The sequence below is a fragment of the Dioscorea cayenensis genome, chromosome 9, assembly GCF_009730915.1.
Source record: "Dioscorea cayenensis subsp. rotundata cultivar TDr96_F1 chromosome 9, TDr96_F1_v2_PseudoChromosome.rev07_lg8_w22 25.fasta, whole genome shotgun sequence".
Taxonomy (NCBI): Eukaryota; Viridiplantae; Streptophyta; class Magnoliopsida; order Dioscoreales; family Dioscoreaceae; genus Dioscorea; species Dioscorea cayenensis.
The window spans coordinates 577,505-596,326 of NC_052479.1; the positions used below are offsets into that span (position 1 = coordinate 577,505).

The following is an 18,822-nucleotide window of genomic DNA, read 5'->3' on the forward strand; positions in this document are numbered from 1 at the left end:
TAGGACGGGTATCTTTTGTCACCGTCCATGTAACATTTAAAAGTATTTTTTCCCCTTAATTAAATCATTTAATTACATAACTATTATACTTCATATTTGGTGAAAATGACAAACACTATATATATCGGAGAGTGCAGACATAATATTGAAAATAAAAATGACAAACGTTATATACATCATAGTAAGTAAGTATGATGTGAAAATTGATTGTTTAGTTTATACATCTTTAAGAAAATTGGGTTGTAAGCCAGAATCCATAATCAGTGATCTATTATTATCAATATTTCTAACAAGTTTTTAACTCGAGATTTTTAAATATCTTTACCCTCAATTTTAACATGGAGCTAATTATTATTATGGTATAGTATAAATCTCTAGATACAAATTTTTTTTATGTAATACAAATTTACATTTTTAATAAATTTAGAGTTACAAATGTTGTTAATCCAACTCAGAACTATCAAAATAATAATTTTTTAATTTTTTTACCCCTAATTACATGCTACTCAACATCAGAAAAAATTAACACTAATTTTTTTTTTTTCAGAGAATCAAAGTCCAACACGGGAGACAAACAATTTATCATGTGAAGTAGTAATTACATAAGTGGGTAGGTAGTGTTTATCAATACCATTTTTTTTATATTTTTTTTATGGAATGTGAAGAAGACAGGTGATAACCAACGGTCACTCTTTGTTACTCTAATCAAACAAATATGTTATATATCTAATGTAATACTCCCTCTGTATATATGTCGTTTTAAAGATATTGTACAAAAATTAAGGATAACATTAAATTATCTAAATTTTAATATAAAAAATAATTAATTATTAAATTATTCTTCTCTTGAAATCATGTTTTTTTTGGACTATAAATATTTTTCTCTTCATTTATATAACTTAAGAAATTAAAGATGAGTAAAATTAGAAAAAAATAAATAAATATTGCTTTGATATTGTAAAGTGACAACTATTTTTCGAATATTTTTTTTTAAACGAGAGAACGGAGGGAGTATTTATTCTAATTTATATACAAATTTCCTCAAAAATAAAAATTAGAAAATTCCCAATTTATGCACTATTTTTAACCTAATTTTATAATTTATTTATTTATTTATTTATTGGTCCCGGCATTCTCGATCAGAGCTCTATATAAAAAAATCACACACGCTTTCGAAGTCGAAGTCGAAGTCTCTTCGATCGCGCGCTGCTCGGCGCCATGAATGGCCCTTCGGAGCTCGCCGATGCCCTCAAATCCCCGTTCATGGCGAGGGTTTCCATCATCATTCTCGCCTCCATCGCCGCCTTCTATCTCGGCAAGCACGTCTCCAACGCTAACTCCCAGTTTTTCTTCATAAATAGCCCTCGTTCGTTCCTCTCCTCCCCGTCTCCCTCCCACTCCATAGCCATCTCTCCCAACGCCAATATATCGGTCGATATCTCCTCCATCATTGCTACCCCTCCCCCCGCTGCACCTCCTCCGCCACCTCCACCACCGCCGCAGCCGGAAAGGTTCGGGATCGTTGACGAGAATGGGGTGATGACAGAGGATTTTGATGTTGGGGAGTTTGATTCGAGCTTGGTTGGGGAATGGGAGAATGTAACTGATCGGAATGAGAAGGGAGGAGATTCCGGGGATGAGGCGGGAAGAGTTAGGGTTAAGGTGAACAAGTTTGAGCTTTGTCCGATGAGCATGAAGGAGTATATTCCTTGTTTGGATAATGAAGAGGCGATCAAGAAGCTCAAGTCTACTGCAAATGGGGAGAAATTCGAGCGTCATTGCCCGGGTGTTGGGGATGGATTGAATTGCTTGGTTCCAACTCCGAGAGGCTACAAGGTACCCATTCCTTGGCCGAGGAGCAGAGATGAGGTACTCTTTTCATTCCTCTCATCAATCTCATGATTCCAAATTGCTTTGTTTTATGTTGAATTTTGAATGTTTATTGGAGTATTTGCAATAGTATGTTGTCATTCTTTTCGTATCATTCTTAAGGTTCTTAGATTAGTACAGAATGTCGTCACAGGTATGGTATTACAATGTTCCACATCAACGCTTGGTTGATGACAAAGGAGGACAAAATTGGATTGTGAGAAGCAAAAGTAAATTCAAGTTTCCAGGAGGTGGGACACAGTTCATACATGGAGCAGACCAGTACCTGGATCAGATCTCTAAGGTTTTGTATAGAATGACCTGCTAATTGTTTCTTGCATCCTTTTTATCCCTGTCTCTGTTTGACTCTATTCTTTATTTTACCTTACATTTTCAGATGGTCCCGGATATTGCATTTGGTCAGAATACAAGGGTTGTCTTAGATGTTGGATGTGGTGTAGCAAGTTTTGGTGCTTTTTTATTATCGAGGAATGTGCTAACCATGTCAATAGCTCCCAAAGATGTTCATGAAAACCAAATTCAGTTTGCTCTTGAGCGTGGTGTGCCTGCTATGCTTGCAGCGTTTGCAACACGACGATTATTGTATCCAAGCCAAGCATTCGACTTAATTCATTGTTCAAGGTGTCGAATAAATTGGACTCGTGATGGTATATAATATTTTGCATTACAAGCGGAAGGTTTTGTTGAGTTCAAAGAAATTTATTGATATATTTTGCATATCTTACTTTCTTTTCTAATTTTTTAACCTGAGAAATACTTCTATGTGATTGAGATATACTCTACCTCTTTCATGTTTGACCACACCAAATTAAATTAAATGGTGTAAACCTTCCAATTCTTCTCCAGGGTCTCTCTCTGTTCTGTAGGAATAAAAAACTCACCCTTGTGAGGGTTCACATGTTTTCTTTATTCTATTATGTCTTCAGTTTTTTTTTCAAACATCAAATTAACCTATGACTCTGTTCCTTTGAAAAGAGTAGGGGTAGATGATGCCTTTATACTTGAAATTGCTTTGCACCATCTTATAGTAGTCTGATTGTTCTATCACTACCATGCAAACATGATATATTGGATGTAAATGGGTATCTTCTATGCTGCAAACATTTTGAGGCAAGCTTTTCATGTTGCTTGGAAATATAAATATCTTTCTGTTTTTAGCTACAGTGAATGTGCCCTAGCTTTAAAGTTCCTCTTATGTAGCATAAGTATATATCGCCATACTAAAAACTGAAAACATCCCTTATTATAGAAACACAAGAATTCTCTTCAATATAACCTATCTTGGTTTGTGGGCCAAGAACTGATCATATGGCAATATTCGCAAAATTAGGTAGACATACATGTTGCTTATGTTTTGTGATAATAGAAAACTGTCAAGGATATATGCTTCATCCTGTATCTACTGAATATGTACTTATGCTTGACATCATCCTTTAATCCAGCCCATAATATGAGTATTTCATATACTTCCAACTTCATCCTTTGCAATATGGAAGCATAATTCTAGGATACTTAAAACTACCTGGTGTTAGCACATTAATTAGGAGTTCATCTTCTTTTGAAGATGGAATTTTGCTTTTTGAGGTTGACAGAATGCTAAGGCGTGGAGGATACTTTGCTTGGGCTGCTCAACCGGTCTATAAACATGAAGAGGCCCAACAAGAAGTCTGGAAAGGTATTTCTTCCCATGATTGTTGATGAAAACAAAGTATGAATAAAGCTTCTTGTCATGAACTCTGGAAATGCATTAAAAAATATTGCTATTGTATACCCTTTGCAATCTCATATATTTTTCAAATCAAATGTTATAAGATGCCTTTGATCATGAGATTTTCATAGTATTCTACATCTGCTATTTTCTTCCATTTGTTACATAAAAAATTCCTGTGTTAACTTATCAGGGTATAAAGGTGATGTTTTTATTACTTACCAAGTTTCTAGGCTTTCTTGATCTGAGGTTGTTACTGATGTTATTTTGGGTTTAATAAAACCTTTTAGCTATCTCCTATTTAAAGCTTTACTTCCGGGTTATCCAGAGGCATGGGTATGTATAAATTGTAATTCATTTCTGGATTAAAATTGAAGTTTGCCAAATTAATTAAATTTTCTGTCACAAACTTTGTGAAAAGGTTTTAGAGTGCTAGGCTTATGGCTCATCAACCTAAATATGCAACAATGATCTTATCATTTTCTAAATGATGAAAATCAGTATGCTTTCTTATTCGTTTGAGATCAATCTTATGTTTATTATCACTAGTTTTTTACATTTATCTATATAGAGATGGAGGAGCTCACTTCAAGAATTTGTTGGGAGCTAGTGAAAAAGGAGGGTTATATTGCTATCTGGCGGAAGCCTTTGAACAACACATGCTATATCAGCCGCAATCCTGGAACCCGAGCTCCTCTTTGTGATCCGGATGATGATCCAAATAATGTCTGGTATTTTCAATAATTCCAGTTACTACATTGAAAGATCATATCCATCTTTTTCAATTTTAGAATGCACCTAACTCAATTGCCACCATGGATCATGTCTGATGGTAAAATAGTAAATTTTGGATAATGGTACTTGGTTATCTTGTCCAGTCTAAATTATAGGCTTGTTATGGTGAAAATATAACAATTACCTATTGTGTTTCAGAAGAATAGATGCCTATTTATTTTGTATTAGAGGAAAATGTAGTTTTGTGTTAATATATTTTTTTTCTTATGATAATGTCAATTAGAAAAATCTTATGTGGAGCAAAATAATAATATGTTCCTTTCTATCTGTGTTGTTCGAAAAAGAAATTATCTACTTCAAAGATACCCATGTTCATAGAGTTGTGAAAGAGCATCATGGGTTTATCACCTTGATTTTGCATCTTTTTTTATTTATTTTCTTTTTATGCATTGTATTAATCACTGTATATGCTTTCTATAGGTATGTCAATTTGAAAGCATGCATAACACAGCTCCCTGAAAATGGACATGGAGCAAATGTTGCTCAATGGCCTGGCCGCCTGCGTGAGCCACCTGCTAGGCTCCAAGATGTACAGATGGATGCATACATGGCGAAAAAGGAACTCTTTCTAGCAGAATCTGGATACTGGAATGAAATAGTTAGAGGTTATGTACGTGTTTACCATTGGCAAAAACTGAAACTACGGAATGTAATGGACATGAGAGCGGGATTCGGAGGGTGAGTAGTATCTATTCCCTTGGTACTGCTTTTTGGAGCAAAGACTTTCCTGCATGCCATCAATATGTTGAAATCATTCATAAACTTGAGGCAAATGTGTGTGAGGTTGGATTTGGATGGTGGGTACTACCTCTTCCATTCGTTGTATTATATTTATATGCATGTTTAATGAAGACTTTCCTGCAGAAATGCCCTCTTATTGTCAGTTATCAACAGCATTCATAAGTTCAATCCAGATGTATAGCTATTGAGAAATAAACGAGGAATGATTTAGAAATCATGTGTTGTTTCTGGTGTTCTGATTTTAGATTTAGTTAAAATGAATAGTGTAGATATTCTTTTCTAATTGCTATTTGCTTATCATGTGGTGTTGCTTGATAAAACTAGGTTGATTGAGATCCTGAAATGATAGATACAAAGCTAAACTTATGGAGCATGAGCAGAGTTTTTGCATGTTTGTGTCTTTGCATTTGAATATTCATTTGTATGAAGATGCAATTATGATGGTTTGCTCACAATTGTTCATTTCTATTACTTGGTGTTTTTCCATACATATGGTCTAATTATGAATAACTTCATTCTCATTTTCCTTATCCAAAGTTTTTGCCCCCTACTTTTCAGCATGTGGTTCACCATGCTTTATTCCCTCTTTATTGCTAGCTACTTTTGGTGTGCCTTTCATATGTCATATGTATTTTTTTTTTATCACGCAGGTTTGCAGCTGCATTGATAGATCTGACGGTTGATTGCTGGGTAATGAATGTTGTTCCAACCAGTGGGCCCAACACATTGCCTGTCATATATGATCGAGGACTTATAGGAGTGACTCATGATTGGTACAACCTGGCTTCTCTCATCTTTAGCACTTCTGTGATGAGTTTTAGCTTATTAGAGTTAAAGGAGCCCTGATTTTTCCCGTGCTGTTCATTTCTGTAAATGTGATTGGAGGCATTTGTCTCAACAAATCCTATGTGCATCTGGGAAAATATGATATTTTTATGTTGACACCCTTGATTTTTCTTCCACCTACAGCATACTAGGTTCAGATGAATAGATTTTCAATAGTATTTGGATCTTGACTAAAATTTATTGCGATAACTATTTGATGCTCATACAAGTTGTTGTGCCTCTGCTTTGCCTCTAAAACACGATAGTTCAATATTTCATCCATTGAAAATGATTATGTTTGTAAAGCCAAACTTATGTTAATTTGGCCAATGGGCTGCCTGGAAGAAGTAGCTATACAACTCAGATGAGTATTCTTCAATTGACAGTGACTAAAATTAGAGTTGAAACATCCATTCCAGAATTGTTTTGAATGGCTGTCAAACATCAATAGAGCTGTCTGCATAAAGATCAATTAGTTATTGCGATGACTATTAATCAGTTCATAGGTACTTTCCAATTTCTTGGAAATTCTGTGAGTTGATATGTTGACCATCATTTTGTTTATAAAAGCTTGTCTTTTTTTCCCTTTTCTTTTTCTTCTGCAGGTGCGAACCTTTTGATACATATCCAAGAACTTATGACTTATTACATGCCGCCGGCCTCTTTTCCAGGGAACAGAAAAGGTGACATTACTGCCCAACAGATATCTTTAAATTTGATTATTTCCACTGTAATCCTTTTCCATAATTGTGCAAGTGGTTCCCTTTACTTTCAAGCTGCATGATTTTGTTCCCATGCTTGATTTTTGCTACTAATCTGAACTATCAAACGAATACGGCAGCCCCAAGTTGGCTGCTGAAATTATTATAGCTACTAGCATTAAAAAAATCGACAAAAATCGTACACCAATAGGATGTTTTAAATATCAAGCTAAATTTCCTTTTACACTGCTCTATGGAGCTGGGCTCATGCTTCAAACTTCTCCAACTTTCAGGTGCAACATTACTTTGATCTTGCTGGAGATGGATCGCATATTAAGACCCGGTGGTCGTGTTTATATTCGTGATACTAGATTCGTCATTGATGAAATTAAAGCGATTACACTGGCTATGGACTGGAAAACTGAGGTACGTGACACTTCGGAAGGCCCGTTCTCGAGCCGAAAGCTGCTAATTTGTGAAAAACGATTACCTCGTTCATAGGACTCTTCAGATTAAAGAGCTAAGTTCTAATAGACACAAGATCCCGTATATTTTCGAAATATTTCATACTCATTTTGTTCCCTATATATATTTTTTACCGTATTAATTTTACACATATAAGTTTGTAAATTATTTTTCATCTTTTACATATTTATGTGTAAATTTATATCTGTTGTCATCCTATAAAAGTGGGTAATTGCTCTCTTAAAGGGTAGTAATGAAAATTATTTTAAAAAATTTTGTGTGATGACATTTTCTTTGACAGAAATTCTTTTGGTAATTATTCTTTTTATCAATTGATTTATAGGTTATAAATTTATATATGTAATATAGTTTTTATAAGCATATAACAATTGTTTTTTTTTTTTTGCTTGAGCATATAAGCACAAAATTACTGAAATTAATTTTAATTAAGTTAAATTTGAATATATTTGCAAATTCAATGTAGCTTTCTCTGAACGTCTATTATCATGGGTTTTAATCAGGATTGAATGATGGTGCCTCTTATCAAGGCTCCCATCACAAGTCATAACAAATGCAAGCACAAACTTAAAAAATAATTATAAAAAAAAATATTTCAAAGTAAGTAAATAAATAAATAAAACTCAACATCAGTCCTTATCATTGTCCATCCCTTTTTTCAAATTCATAAAAAATCTCTTTAATTTTATGGCAAAAATCACTCTCGCTAGAAATAATTGGACTTCTAAAAATAGCAGAAACTTTGCTAAGTAGCATATAATCTTCCTACCTTTTGACTTTCAAGAAAACATTCCTTTATTTTCTCATATTTATAATTAATTTATTTTTTTAAATCAATTACTTTTCCATCCTAACACCCATAACAAGTCCAAATTACTTTTGAAACGCATAGTTTTTATAATTTTAAATATTAACAAAAAAAAAAAAATTTGTTCATACTTCATTACTTTCTCAACTAGAGCCACTAGTTGTTTAGTCTAATCCATGTTAAATCCACTAACTCATATTTATTTTATTGATTATTTGTTTATTATGTAGTTAAGTAGAACTATTAGTTGTTCTAATTTTTTTATTAGATTTACTAAATTATTAAACTCACTTCTATTCTTATTATTTTATTTTCTCCCCACAATTTTAAGTCATGCAAAAAGAATGAATATCACTAACAAAAATTTACAACGAATATAACATGAGCAAACTAAAAAAAAACATAAACAAAAGGGAAACAGAAAAACTTAAATAAAAAAAAAAAGTATAATACAAGAGAAAGGAAAACAATAACCAGAACAAAAGAACATTTATTAAAAACAAAAAGAAGTAAAAAAAAACACACACACACAACCAACAAGCATTTTTTTATAATAAAAAAATTTAAAACTCCAACTCATTCCATTAATATCCACTTCCAGATCATTTACCTTATTTAATAATATTCATCCATTTATATATATATATATATATATATTATTTATTTAAATAATAATAATAAACGCACTTTTTAATTAAAATAAAAAACAAATAATCAAGCCATATAAATTAAATTAAATAATAATTAATAATAAATATAATAATAAGATATTATAAAATCTCCACCTTCTCAATCTCATCCCACGCGGGCGGCCTCTCTGTCCTCACTCTCTCTCTCTCTCTCTCTCTCCGCACTGCTCCCTCTTCTTCATCCTCTTCTCTTCGTCCTCTCTCCCATCTCTGATCTCCGATCTCGCTTCGCCACTCTCCGCCCTCCACTTCCATCTATCCATCCATGGCGTCTCTGTTCGAGTCCTTTTGGCAGGTATCATCTCCATCGCCACTCACCGCTTTCGCTTCTTTATTCTGTTCATATTTAAACCCTAATTACTGTCCAATGTTTCTCTATTCGAGTTTGTTGATGATCAAAGGTTTGTGTTCTTTGTGGTTGTACTGGATGCGAGGGGTTTTGAGTGGTGACTGCCCGATTTGTGAATCTTTGATTGGTTTTAGGTCATTTTGTTTTGTGATATTTTTTTTTAAGAGGTGAATGTGTTTACAGTGAGTTGTTGTTTTGGATCTGGATGCTTTATTGATTCTTTGGCTTTTTTTTCCTAAGTGTTGAATTAAATGAGGCATTTTAGGCAATGTGGGTATCTGTTGATCTCTGGAGCAACCGGATTGGTTAGAGAGTGTTTTTGAGAACTAGTATTGGATCTACAATCAGGCTGTTTACTCAAATTAGGTTTAATTTTGAGTATATATATATATATATATATATTTATGAAGATCTGGTTTGGAATTTATGTGGAATGTGTTGATGGATTTGTGATTTAATTGAAACTTTATTCAGTTTAAGTAATTTCTTCTTCTTTTTTGTCTTGATGTAATGCAGTATCTGATCACTAACTTTAGTGATTTTCAATTGGCCACGATTGCTACTTTCATTGTCCATGAAAGTGTATTCTTCTTGTCGGGACTTCCATCAATAGTCTTTGAACGGCTGGGGCTTTTCAGCAAATACAAAATCCAGGTTTGGTCTGTTGTGCTTGGATTTGTCGGATTTCTCTACTTAAAAAGCATTTAGAGTTGCTTTGGCACTAACGCTTCTGCAACAACAATTATTGTAAGGCTTCCCACTGATTTCCAATTAGTAATGTGTTTCGTAATCATATTCTCATTAAAATCTTACCATAACTCAAAGAAGGTGTTGAATGCATGTCCTGCATATAATTGTTTTAATATTTTTGTAGAGTACCTGACTTAGTTATTGTATTTCATTTCGTTCATCAGTTGTGGATTAGTTGCAGATTATCATGTTTCATTTGTTAACAATCTTTAATTTGCGTAATTAATTTGTAGTTATTAGTCTTCTTTGAAAACATCGTTGTTATCCCCATCTCTGTCTGCTTCCATTAACTAATTTGGATGTATCATCTGCGCTGCAGAAAAAAATTAACAGTCCTGGTTCGCATGAGAGATGCATTTTGCGTCTAATCTTGTACCACACATGCGTCAACTTGCCAGTTATGATTGTTTCCTATCCCACATTTAAATACATGGGCTTGAAGACCTCCCTGCCACTGCCACCCTGGTATGTTTAAGACTTCAAGTTGTCTGTCTATTTTAATTTAGGTTTTGCATCAAGGCAGCCTAAATTTTATTTGCAAATGAGGTTCATGTGGAGCATGTCTTGGACAATAAATTACTGGTTATTTAAGTCAATAGACTTGCTGGTTTTTGCCATGTCTCTCACACACTAGGTTAATGCTTTCTGTTTTCCTATATGATTTTGCAGGAGTGTAGTCCTACCTCAAATTTTATTCTACTTTATTTTAGAGGATTTCGTATTTTACTGGGGGCACAGGGTACTCCACACCAAATGGTTATACAAGCATGTGCATTGTATTCACCATGAGTAAGTTAAACATACATTGCGGTGGTGTACTTGTTTTTATTAATGCTTTCTTTGTTGTCAATCACATGCCTTTTCATTTTCTTGGATACAAATTGCGTAGGTATGCGACCCCATTTGGATTGACTTCCGAGTATGCTCATCCTGCTGAAATCCTTTTCCTTGGCTTTGCAACCATTCTTGGCCCTGCTCTGACTGGACCTCATCTTTTTACTTTATGGCTATGGATGATATTGAGAGTCTTGGAGACAGTTGAGGCCCACAGTGGATATCATTTCCCATGGAGCCCCTCAAACTTTTTGCCATTATATGGGGGGTGAGTTTGAATTTCCACTTCTGCTATTTATTCATATGGTTCTACTTCAATTAGAATTTTCTTTCTTAACCGTAGTGTGTGCATTTGCGTTTTTGCAGTGCTGATTTTCATGATTATCATCATCGCTTGCTTTACACCAAGTCTGGCAACTATGCATCAACGTTCGTTTATATGGATTGGTGAGTTTTTACTCCTGTATACAGTGCTTATCATTCTACTGCATACCTCTCTAGTTACAGATGCATAAACTTTATCTGTGAGTCTTAAAAAACTTTCTCCATTGATATTGCATTCAAAATGTAGTGCCAATTTGGAAAGTGAATGGAAAATAAATTGGAGACATACAAATTTTAGTAATCACCAAATTTATGTGATTGCCACTACATGTCGCAGTTAAATGTCTTTATCAATGGAAAAAACATGAAATAACATAGCAGACATCTGGCATAGTAGGTTTGATTTTTTTTTTTTTTTAGCGGTCAAGGATTAAAGTGGTTAATCATGGTTATCATCATTATGTTGCTAACCATGCTTCAAAGAGTAGTGTACTACAGCAAGAAATTAGACTCTTTCAAATGTGTAGCCTCTTTTCCTACACATTGTGGGACCTTAATGTTTCTTCTTTTTATCTGCTCCTTTCTTCTTGTTTTGAGGAAAACGTTATTCCATCGTTTCTCTCCATTTAAGTTGCCATGTGTAAAATTCTTTGCAGATATTTTAGATGTTGGTTGGCCAAACATTGTATCACTACAAGTCAATTAGATGCAGAATTTTTCTTATGAAAGATTCTATACGTTTTCTTATCTTTGACTTATAAACTTCTAAGTTCTAACGTTAAGTTTCAGTTGTGGGAACACTTGCTCCATGTTGTGTTTGTTTCCTTCAACTACTTTCCGCCATCTAATTTCCTAATCAGTTGCTTTGGACCAATACATGTCTGTTCATGAGTATCTCATTTCTTGATATGCCGAACTTCTAAAATATACTCTGTAATATCTTTTCACAAGTGGAGGTTTCAATCAACAACTTTGGACCAGCAAAAACTGACCTATCTTGTGACGATAATTTATTCTCAGAACATGATTCTGGTGGTGTCATGACCATGTTCTCCTGAAAACCCAACATTTCTCTTATTTGTTGGAGTGTTCTCATTTAGTTCCTTTGATCCTACTACTAATCCATAACATTTGTACAGCTTCAAAATGAAAGATAGAATTAGTACATATTCATCAACTGGGATTTGATCCTGTAGATTCATTCCTTCATTTACGGCCTTACACGAGTAAACTCAAAAGCTATTATTATTGCCGCAATGAGTCGCAGGTTATTCGGCACTGATCAAGGTTATCGGAGGCTGAAGGCATTGGAAAAGGAAAGGAAAGAATCCGAACAAAATTAACTCTCCGAAGGCCTAGAGCAACGGCACATCTTGATCCATGGAGTTGATTCATGTAGTTTTAGTAGTGTAATGTTGATTCATGGAGTTGTAGTAGTGTCATGCTCAGGCAACGAGCTTCTGAAAGTGGTTTCTTTCTATCTGAACAAATGTTTTTATCTTCAACCCGGCCTTGAGAATTGGAAAATCTTTCGAACAGCTTTGCCATCATGTTCACTTTTTATTTACTTCTCTATGTATTTATTTTGATATAAATGCACTTTTATCCTGAAACTTGTATATCATAAATTATTTTCCTCTCAAAAAAACAAATAAGTACAAAATAATTTTTGAACAGAAACAAAAAGATACCATTTTTAATTTAGATTATTATTTTCCAACCATTTCTCTCAATGTAGCTCTGTTCCGTTTCTTCAAAACAAAAAATATATATATATATATATATATATATATCCAAACCAAACAAGTCTCAAGATTAATCCAGCTTTTCAGAAAAATACCATTATCTCAAAAGCAAACCCAAACTCTATGTTCCATTGTATTAAAATTTCTTTGAAAACTAAGCACATTATAAGCTCTCTCTCTCTCTCTCTCTCTCTCCCCTTATGCTTCTGTGATTATTGAAGCAAAATCTATAAATTAAAGAGCTCTAAATTAAAAATTGGATCAAATCCTCCTCCTAATCACTCCCAGCAGCAGCAGCATCAGTAGCAGTAGCAGTACTATTACTAGTACCACTATTAGCACTAGCACTGTTATCATCCCTCCTGAGATCAACAACAACAACACTAACATTATCCGCACTTTGCCGAGCAAGTGCTAACTTAGTCAGCAAAATAGCCGCATCAGTACAAGCCTTATCAGAACCACCTCGCAAGCACATCCTTGCTATCTCACAGGCCATCTCATTTGTGACCACATCCCACAACCCATCACTTGCCAATATCAAGCACTCATCCTCCTCCTTCCTCTCCATCACCTTCACCTCCGGCTCTGATATCACGTATGGCTTTAAGTATCCATCCCCTGTTTACACATCATTCCATCATCCATTTGTCACGCTAAAGCAAACATTAATAATAATAATAATAATAATAATAATAATAAAGAAAGAATTAATTTTTTTATTTTTAATCCCCACTAAAATTCCCATTTTTCAGTCCACATGCATGGGAAAAGAAGAGGGTACTATTAATTTTCTTTTTCCTGTTTCTACAAAAAAGTCTATTTAGTTGGACGGGCAGTGAAATTGAAACAATCAGGGAATGGTAATGGTCAAAGTTTAGAGAACATGTTTTCTTAGATTTCTAATTTTCTCTTAATAAAAATCCAATTTTTTTTAATTAGTGAGTGCAGTTCTAACAAAGGAAGAGTTTAATTTAGGGAATAGTGGTCCAACAATGAAACACACCATATATATATATATATATGTTTTTTTAAGAAAAAAACAGGTATAGTTTTTGGATCTCGTTATTTGTTGTTCATGGGTTGAGTGCTCTCACCTATGGCTCTGGACATGGCCAGCACGCCCAGCACTCTTGCACCATCCCAGTAAATCACTCGGCCACCAGCCGCCTCAATCCTCTCCATCTCATCCGGCCTATCCGGCTGCAAAACAACCCCAAACTCTCCCCATCATATCAAAATCCATAAAACAATTATCTTTTAGATCCAAAGTTTGGAACTTTTTGAAGCTATGTGTAGCTTACCTTGTGATCAGAGGAGAGCGGAATAGCTACACCACCACGACAAAGCACGGCGCGAGAATCACCGCAGTTGGCGACGACAAGCTGCTCCGGCGTGACCACTGCCACGACGGCGGTAGACCCAACGTGGTCGCAGTTTGGTGTCCGTAGCTCGCACCGGCAGGTGCTGGTCTTCGTCGGGGTCCCGTGTCCTCCTGAGACCTCAGCGTCCATTCTCGCGAAGCTTCGCCCCATCACGCCCTCCCACTCCGGCGGCGCCGATCTATTCTTCTCCAGCTCCTCCGCCACCAACTCGTGCATCCGATCTCGGCACGAGACGGCGACGTGCGAGCATCCATGCCCGTCAAAAACCCCATAGAACTCATACCGCCCACGGAACCCCATCCTTCCATGACCCAAATCAGGATGAACAGAGACAGTATCCTCCATCTCCCTCCTCCTCCCACACACCGCCGTCATCCCAAACCTCAACAACGATTCCCCCGCCGGCCTCTCCCGCTTCAACCTCAATCCCCACACCATCCCCTCCACCACCATCCATCCCTGTACAATCCCCAGGAATCTCCACTCGCTGCCGCTTCCTCATCGGCTCCGTCAACCCCTCCATCGTTTCCGATCCGGAAACAAGCCTAATCCGCCGGATCTGCATCCTCCGCCGCCTCGCCGCCCGAGAACTCGGTTCACAAGCATCCACCGTCGTCGCCTCCCCTCCACTCGCCACCTCACAACAGATCTCCGCCATTAGAGCAAACCTCACACGATCCCAAACCCTAGAAACCCTCGAGAGAGCTCTCAATCTCAAATCTCAAATCTCAATCTCAACTTCGTCTTAAGAAACAAGGTCTCTCCCTTCCTTTCAAAACCGAATACAAAAGCCTCACACCTCCTCCAATGACGTCACTCCCGCCATGATCACTCCATCTCCACCGCTCATCTCACTCAACTCCATCTCTTCTTCCGCCACGTGTACTTTTCCAAAAGCAGAAGAACACGCGTCGAAGCATGAGCCGACTATAAGCATCGTTACGTTGTTTACGTGACACGTGTCTCAGATATTCTATACAGACTCTTCTCGATGTCAGCCAAGTGTTTCCATCTCGACCGTCCAAATTTTTCACGAACTCTGGTATTAATATAAGGTGGACCAAAGAAGGAGGCAACGACACGTGGAGAACGCTGGCGTGTAATCTAGTCAGATGAAGGATTAGTAAACCGGCCACGTGCGGAAGACGTGATATGAAGGGCCAGATGCGTTAATATGATTGGACCACGTAGACCTATATTCACGGTCCCTAGACACGTGCCTATCTAGAAGGGGTGGGGACGGTGGGAAGACGAAAGGGGTCACCTATTCTATTCTATATAGTATAGAGAATAAGGAAAAGACGACACGGTCCTAACCACTGCTTTTGTGTGTGTCGTCATGTGATTGGGTAACGTGGATACCACCGGATATGTGGGTCCCATGAGTATCAGCCTAATGGGCCCCTTCTGGGTTCTATAGGGCCCGGCCCAGAACTCATACATTTCAATTATTAATTACATGATTAGAAATTGATAAGTACTTAGCAATTCAATTATGGAAATGATCTTGGAACAGAGTTTTGGTGCAAAGAGATAATAATAAAATGCCGGTGTTCATACTAATTATGTGTAGGATAAAAACCGTTGACGGACATGCCTCCGTCGACGGATATGATTTGTCCGGAAATGTATGAGGCTGAGGGGAGGCAAAGAAATGCAACTATGGATGATACTTCATCTGGTTCTCCGACTCGGCGAAGAGGGGTTCGGGCAACTATTTTTTGTGTGAGTTCTTGGTTGAGCACCTGTGAAGAAGAATGTGAATTATGAGAACAAATATATTGAAGTCATATGCTTCTTCAAGATTAGTGTCGGTAGATTCATGTAAGGATGTTTGGCTGAAATGGGAGTAGTACTGTAATGTAAGTTTGCTAAATGAAGTATTAAAGGACTGAAGCTTCTCTGATGACTTCTGAACCGGATGTAAAATACATATGAAAAAAATAATAACATAAGTGACAAAACCAGAGAGTAGAGTCTAGTTAAATAGAGAGAAAAGAAAAAAGAAAATTATCAATAAGGGTTGCCAGGAAAAGATTTAAAAAATGAACTAGTAAAGGTCTTGAAGAAAACATAACAATGAGAAAAGCCCATGCTTATACAGCAGGGGTTCAGAATAAATAGAATGGACTAAACTCTAAGGTAAAAATAAACATGAACACCAGCACATAATATGGAGAAGAAGTGAAGTGAAGTTACCGGTTCTGTGAGAGAAGTCTTGATGTACCATGGTGCAATTGCATTAGTTCGTATGTTGTCCTTAGCCCATTCACAAGCCAAATTTCTTGCCAGTTGGTTCATTGCCGCTGACAAGCACATGAAATAGCAAGGCAAGTTTAAAGATAGATGCTCAATAACATATGGCAAACATTAGCTATATGTTAGGAATTATTAGAACAGTCAATATGAATTCACCTTTAGTCGCAGCATAAACAGAACCACTTGATATGGCTACAACCCCGGCAACTGAGGATATCAATACTATACTTCCTGCTCCTGAAGCCTTCAGCAAAGGATGAGCGAGCTGGCAGAGGTGGTACACGGATTCAAAATTGGTGTTCATTAAGAATGAAAACTCCTCAGAAGTATAATCGGAAGTTGGTTTCCTGATATTTGTCCCAGCATTGTTTATCTACAAATGAAAGTTTGCATTGTCACAAAGGAAGACCAAGGGTAACGTATATAAGCACAATTTCTTTAAGGCCAGTTTTTGTTTGAAATTTAGCACAAATGCTTACATGAGATATGCCAAGGTTATCAACACCGTGTCATCAGTTTTCAGTATCTATACAATTAAATATTTGGTCCAGTTATATAATATAGCAACACAAGAAAAGATATATAACAATGGAAACATACCAGAAACCAGGTGGCAAATGTACAAGCAAACTATATCCCAATTAAGAGTGCTGCATCACTTCACTAGCTTAAATAATTATTCAATGGGTCATAAGGCTATAATCCATGCCAAGACTTTGCTACAAAATTGCAATAAATTTAGATAGGCAGCAGTTGTCATACTTCCTATCTTATCACAACAGGTCCCCAAACACTAATATACTAGTGTCATTTTGAACAAAAGGCAGCATAGTTTGAAGGTATAACAAATTTCATAGCAAAAAAAAAAAAAACATGAATCAAAAAACACACCACAACCAAAAAATTCACATTATTTCCAAAACATCAATTATCTTAGAGAAGTAGCCATTAATGCTTCCAATTTGTAAGCCAATCAAAGCAGCTAATTCAAAGAATCCAGAAACAAAACAAAATTTCTCAATTATGAACACTGCATCACTCAATAGCTTAAATAGTAGTTCAATTTGTCATAATCCACCACAGTAGCATTTTTGTTGTAAAATTGCAATGAAGCAAATAGACAATAATCGCTACAATTATTCCAAATACTAAGATACTACCAGTACTATGTTGAACAAGAATGCAACGAAGTTTGCATATAAAAACTAATTTCATTGCATAAAAGATCAAAACTTTGAATCAAAAGATGCACAAAAACCCATAACAATATTGTTTCTCAAATAGTTTCCAATTAACAGAGAACTCACTCACGAGGATGTTGAGCTTCCCATCAAAGACGGAAGACACCTTCTGGATAAGCTCCACCCGCTGCTCACGCGACGCGAGGTCGCACACCGAGCCAGTGACACGAAGCCCAAGGGCCTCCCACTCCTTGAGACGATCATTCAGCTCGGCTTCGTTGCGAGAGCAAGTGTACACCGTCGCCCCAAGTCCAGCCAGTTCCTCCACCACCGCGTGTCTGCGAGAACGATCAAAAGATCAATTAGGGTTTCAATGGCATAGAAATGGGAAGATATCATGAGAGATTAGGGGAAGAGACCCGATTCCTCTGGTACCACCGGTGACGAGGGCGGTCATGCCTCGAAGAGACCATCTCTCCGATCTCCGATGGGCGGCGGTGCTGGTGCTCTCCTTCTCCGCCGCCATTTTCTCACCTTCGTCTCCTTCTCTGATACGCAGAGAGTGACTCGCGGGATTTCGCGGGTCTCATGGATAGTGTTATCGGTTCGGTTTGATTTGGTTCGGTTCAATTTGGGTCCGTTCGGGTAATTTTAAATCGAACCGAGTTTGTTTTAAAATGGAGAACCGGACCGAATTGAACAGAAAATAGTTAAATTCAATTTGTATTTTTTTATCAGTTTAAAAATAGAAAATATTATTTTAAATAAATTAAATTATATATTATGTTTTTTTAAAGTTTGGAATCATATAGTAATGTAAATATTAAATAAATAATATAATTGACTCGGCTGCAGTGTAGCTACTCGTCACGGAATCAAAATATGACTCATTTTTAGTTATAAGTTTATAAATTTTATTATTTATTTATTATATAAATTCCCATTCCTAACTACTTTTGGAGGAAATGTGGGATCATCTTTTGCAATATTAATCTATCAGATTAATTGTTCTCAAGACTTAATTTAATTTTTTTAATTAAAATTTAAATATTAAAGTATTATAAAATACTTTTGTATGCTTTGTTTTTTTAATAACATTTTTTTATTGAGTGTTTATGTCTTGGTCTGGTTATTTGATTCTGTTTGTGTGGTATACTTCATGGGCAGGGCAATAGTTGGGATTGGATCAAATATATATATGTATTCTGGCTCGTTATGCAAAGCCCATTAGGAAGAACATTGATATAATTTTTTTCATAAACAATTTAAATATATATATATATATATTTGGCGTTTGATTGTAAAATAATAAATAGGGGAGAACATTAATAAATTTCTTTGAAAGTGAGTTTATT

At 36.0% G+C, this 18,822-nt stretch overlaps 4 protein-coding genes across 5 annotated transcripts; 2 read left to right on the plus strand and 2 right to left on the minus strand.

The window, feature by feature from the left end:
• Positions 1-1,191: 1,191 nt before the first annotated feature.
• Positions 1,192-7,370, plus strand: LOC120269319 (probable methyltransferase PMT11). The gene is made up of 9 exons (XM_039276653.1): positions 1,192-1,869; positions 2,024-2,173; positions 2,267-2,537; positions 3,455-3,565; positions 4,170-4,329; positions 4,814-5,071; positions 5,785-5,907; positions 6,565-6,642; positions 6,954-7,370. Exons 1-9 carry the CDS (start codon positions 1,219-1,221, stop codon positions 7,159-7,161), a joined length of 2,010 nt encoding a protein of 669 aa, XP_039132587.1. The 5' UTR covers positions 1,192-1,218; the 3' UTR covers positions 7,162-7,370.
• A 1,396-nt stretch (positions 7,371-8,766) lies between these two features.
• On the plus strand, positions 8,767-12,464 carry LOC120269324 (very-long-chain aldehyde decarbonylase GL1-11). 2 transcript variants are annotated; one of them, XM_039276659.1, is made up of 7 exons: positions 8,767-8,935; positions 9,506-9,643; positions 10,059-10,204; positions 10,409-10,528; positions 10,629-10,841; positions 10,940-11,020; positions 12,165-12,464. In XM_039276659.1, the coding sequence occupies exons 1-7, from the start codon at positions 8,906-8,908 to the stop codon at positions 12,238-12,240; spliced, it is 804 nt and encodes a 267-aa protein (XP_039132593.1). In that variant the 5' UTR covers positions 8,767-8,905; the 3' UTR covers positions 12,241-12,464. The 2 variants fall into 2 exon arrangements, with proteins under 2 accessions (XP_039132593.1, XP_039132594.1); XM_039276660.1 differs by lacking the exon at positions 8,767-8,935 and having other exon boundaries at positions 9,585-9,643; positions 10,057-10,204.
• Positions 12,465-12,798: 334 nt separating this feature from the next.
• Positions 12,799-14,789, minus strand: LOC120269322 (probable protein phosphatase 2C 30). Its single transcript, XM_039276656.1, is given in 4 exon segments — positions 12,799-13,263; positions 13,740-13,845; positions 13,947-14,441; positions 14,443-14,789. Coding segments are annotated over 4 exon segments (1,191 nt in total). The 5' UTR covers positions 14,686-14,789; the 3' UTR covers positions 12,799-12,916.
• A 591-nt stretch (positions 14,790-15,380) lies between these two features.
• Positions 15,381-18,038, minus strand: LOC120269323 (tropinone reductase homolog At5g06060-like). The gene is made up of 5 exons (XM_039276657.1): positions 17,887-18,038; positions 17,598-17,805; positions 16,443-16,659; positions 16,227-16,333; positions 15,381-15,772 (listed from the first exon to the last, which is right to left on the minus strand). Exons 1-5 carry the CDS (start codon positions 17,991-17,993, stop codon positions 15,587-15,589), a joined length of 825 nt encoding a protein of 274 aa, XP_039132591.1. The 5' UTR covers positions 17,994-18,038; the 3' UTR covers positions 15,381-15,586.
• Between the last annotated feature and the right edge of the window lie 784 nt (positions 18,039-18,822).

What these genes read in the sequence shown, in the direction of transcription:
- LOC120269323 (XM_039276657.1), bottom strand. Translation starts at nt 17,993, where the DNA reads ATGGCGGCGGAGAAGGAGAGCACCAGCACCGCCGCCCATCGGAGATCG. An exon ending in GGTGGTACCAGAGGAATCGG is followed by an intron (nt 17,806 to 17,886) that starts GTCTCTTCCCCT and finishes TCGTTCTCGCAG; the next exon opens with ACACGCGGTGGTGGAGGAAC. An exon ending in TGTTTATGCTGCGACTAAAG is followed by an intron (nt 16,334 to 16,442) that starts GTGAATTCATAT and finishes TGTGCTTGTCAG; the next exon opens with CGGCAATGAACCAACTGGCA.
- LOC120269324 (XM_039276659.1), top strand. Translation starts at nt 8,906, where the DNA reads ATGGCGTCTCTGTTCGAGTCCTTTTGGCAG. An exon ending in TGTTCGAGTCCTTTTGGCAG is followed by an intron (nt 8,936 to 9,505) that starts GTATCATCTCCA and finishes GATGTAATGCAG; the next exon opens with TATCTGATCACTAACTTTAG. An exon ending in ACGTTCGTTTATATGGATTG is followed by an intron (nt 11,021 to 12,164) that starts GTGAGTTTTTAC and finishes AATGAGTCGCAG; the next exon opens with GTTATTCGGCACTGATCAAG.
- LOC120269319 (XM_039276653.1), top strand. Translation starts at nt 1,219, where the DNA reads ATGAATGGCCCTTCGGAGCTCGCCGATGCCCTCAAATCCCCGTTCATG. An exon ending in GATGATCCAAATAATGTCTG is followed by an intron (nt 4,330 to 4,813) that starts GTATTTTCAATA and finishes TGCTTTCTATAG; the next exon opens with GTATGTCAATTTGAAAGCAT. An exon ending in TTTTCCAGGGAACAGAAAAG is followed by an intron (nt 6,643 to 6,953) that starts GTGACATTACTG and finishes TCCAACTTTCAG; the next exon opens with GTGCAACATTACTTTGATCT.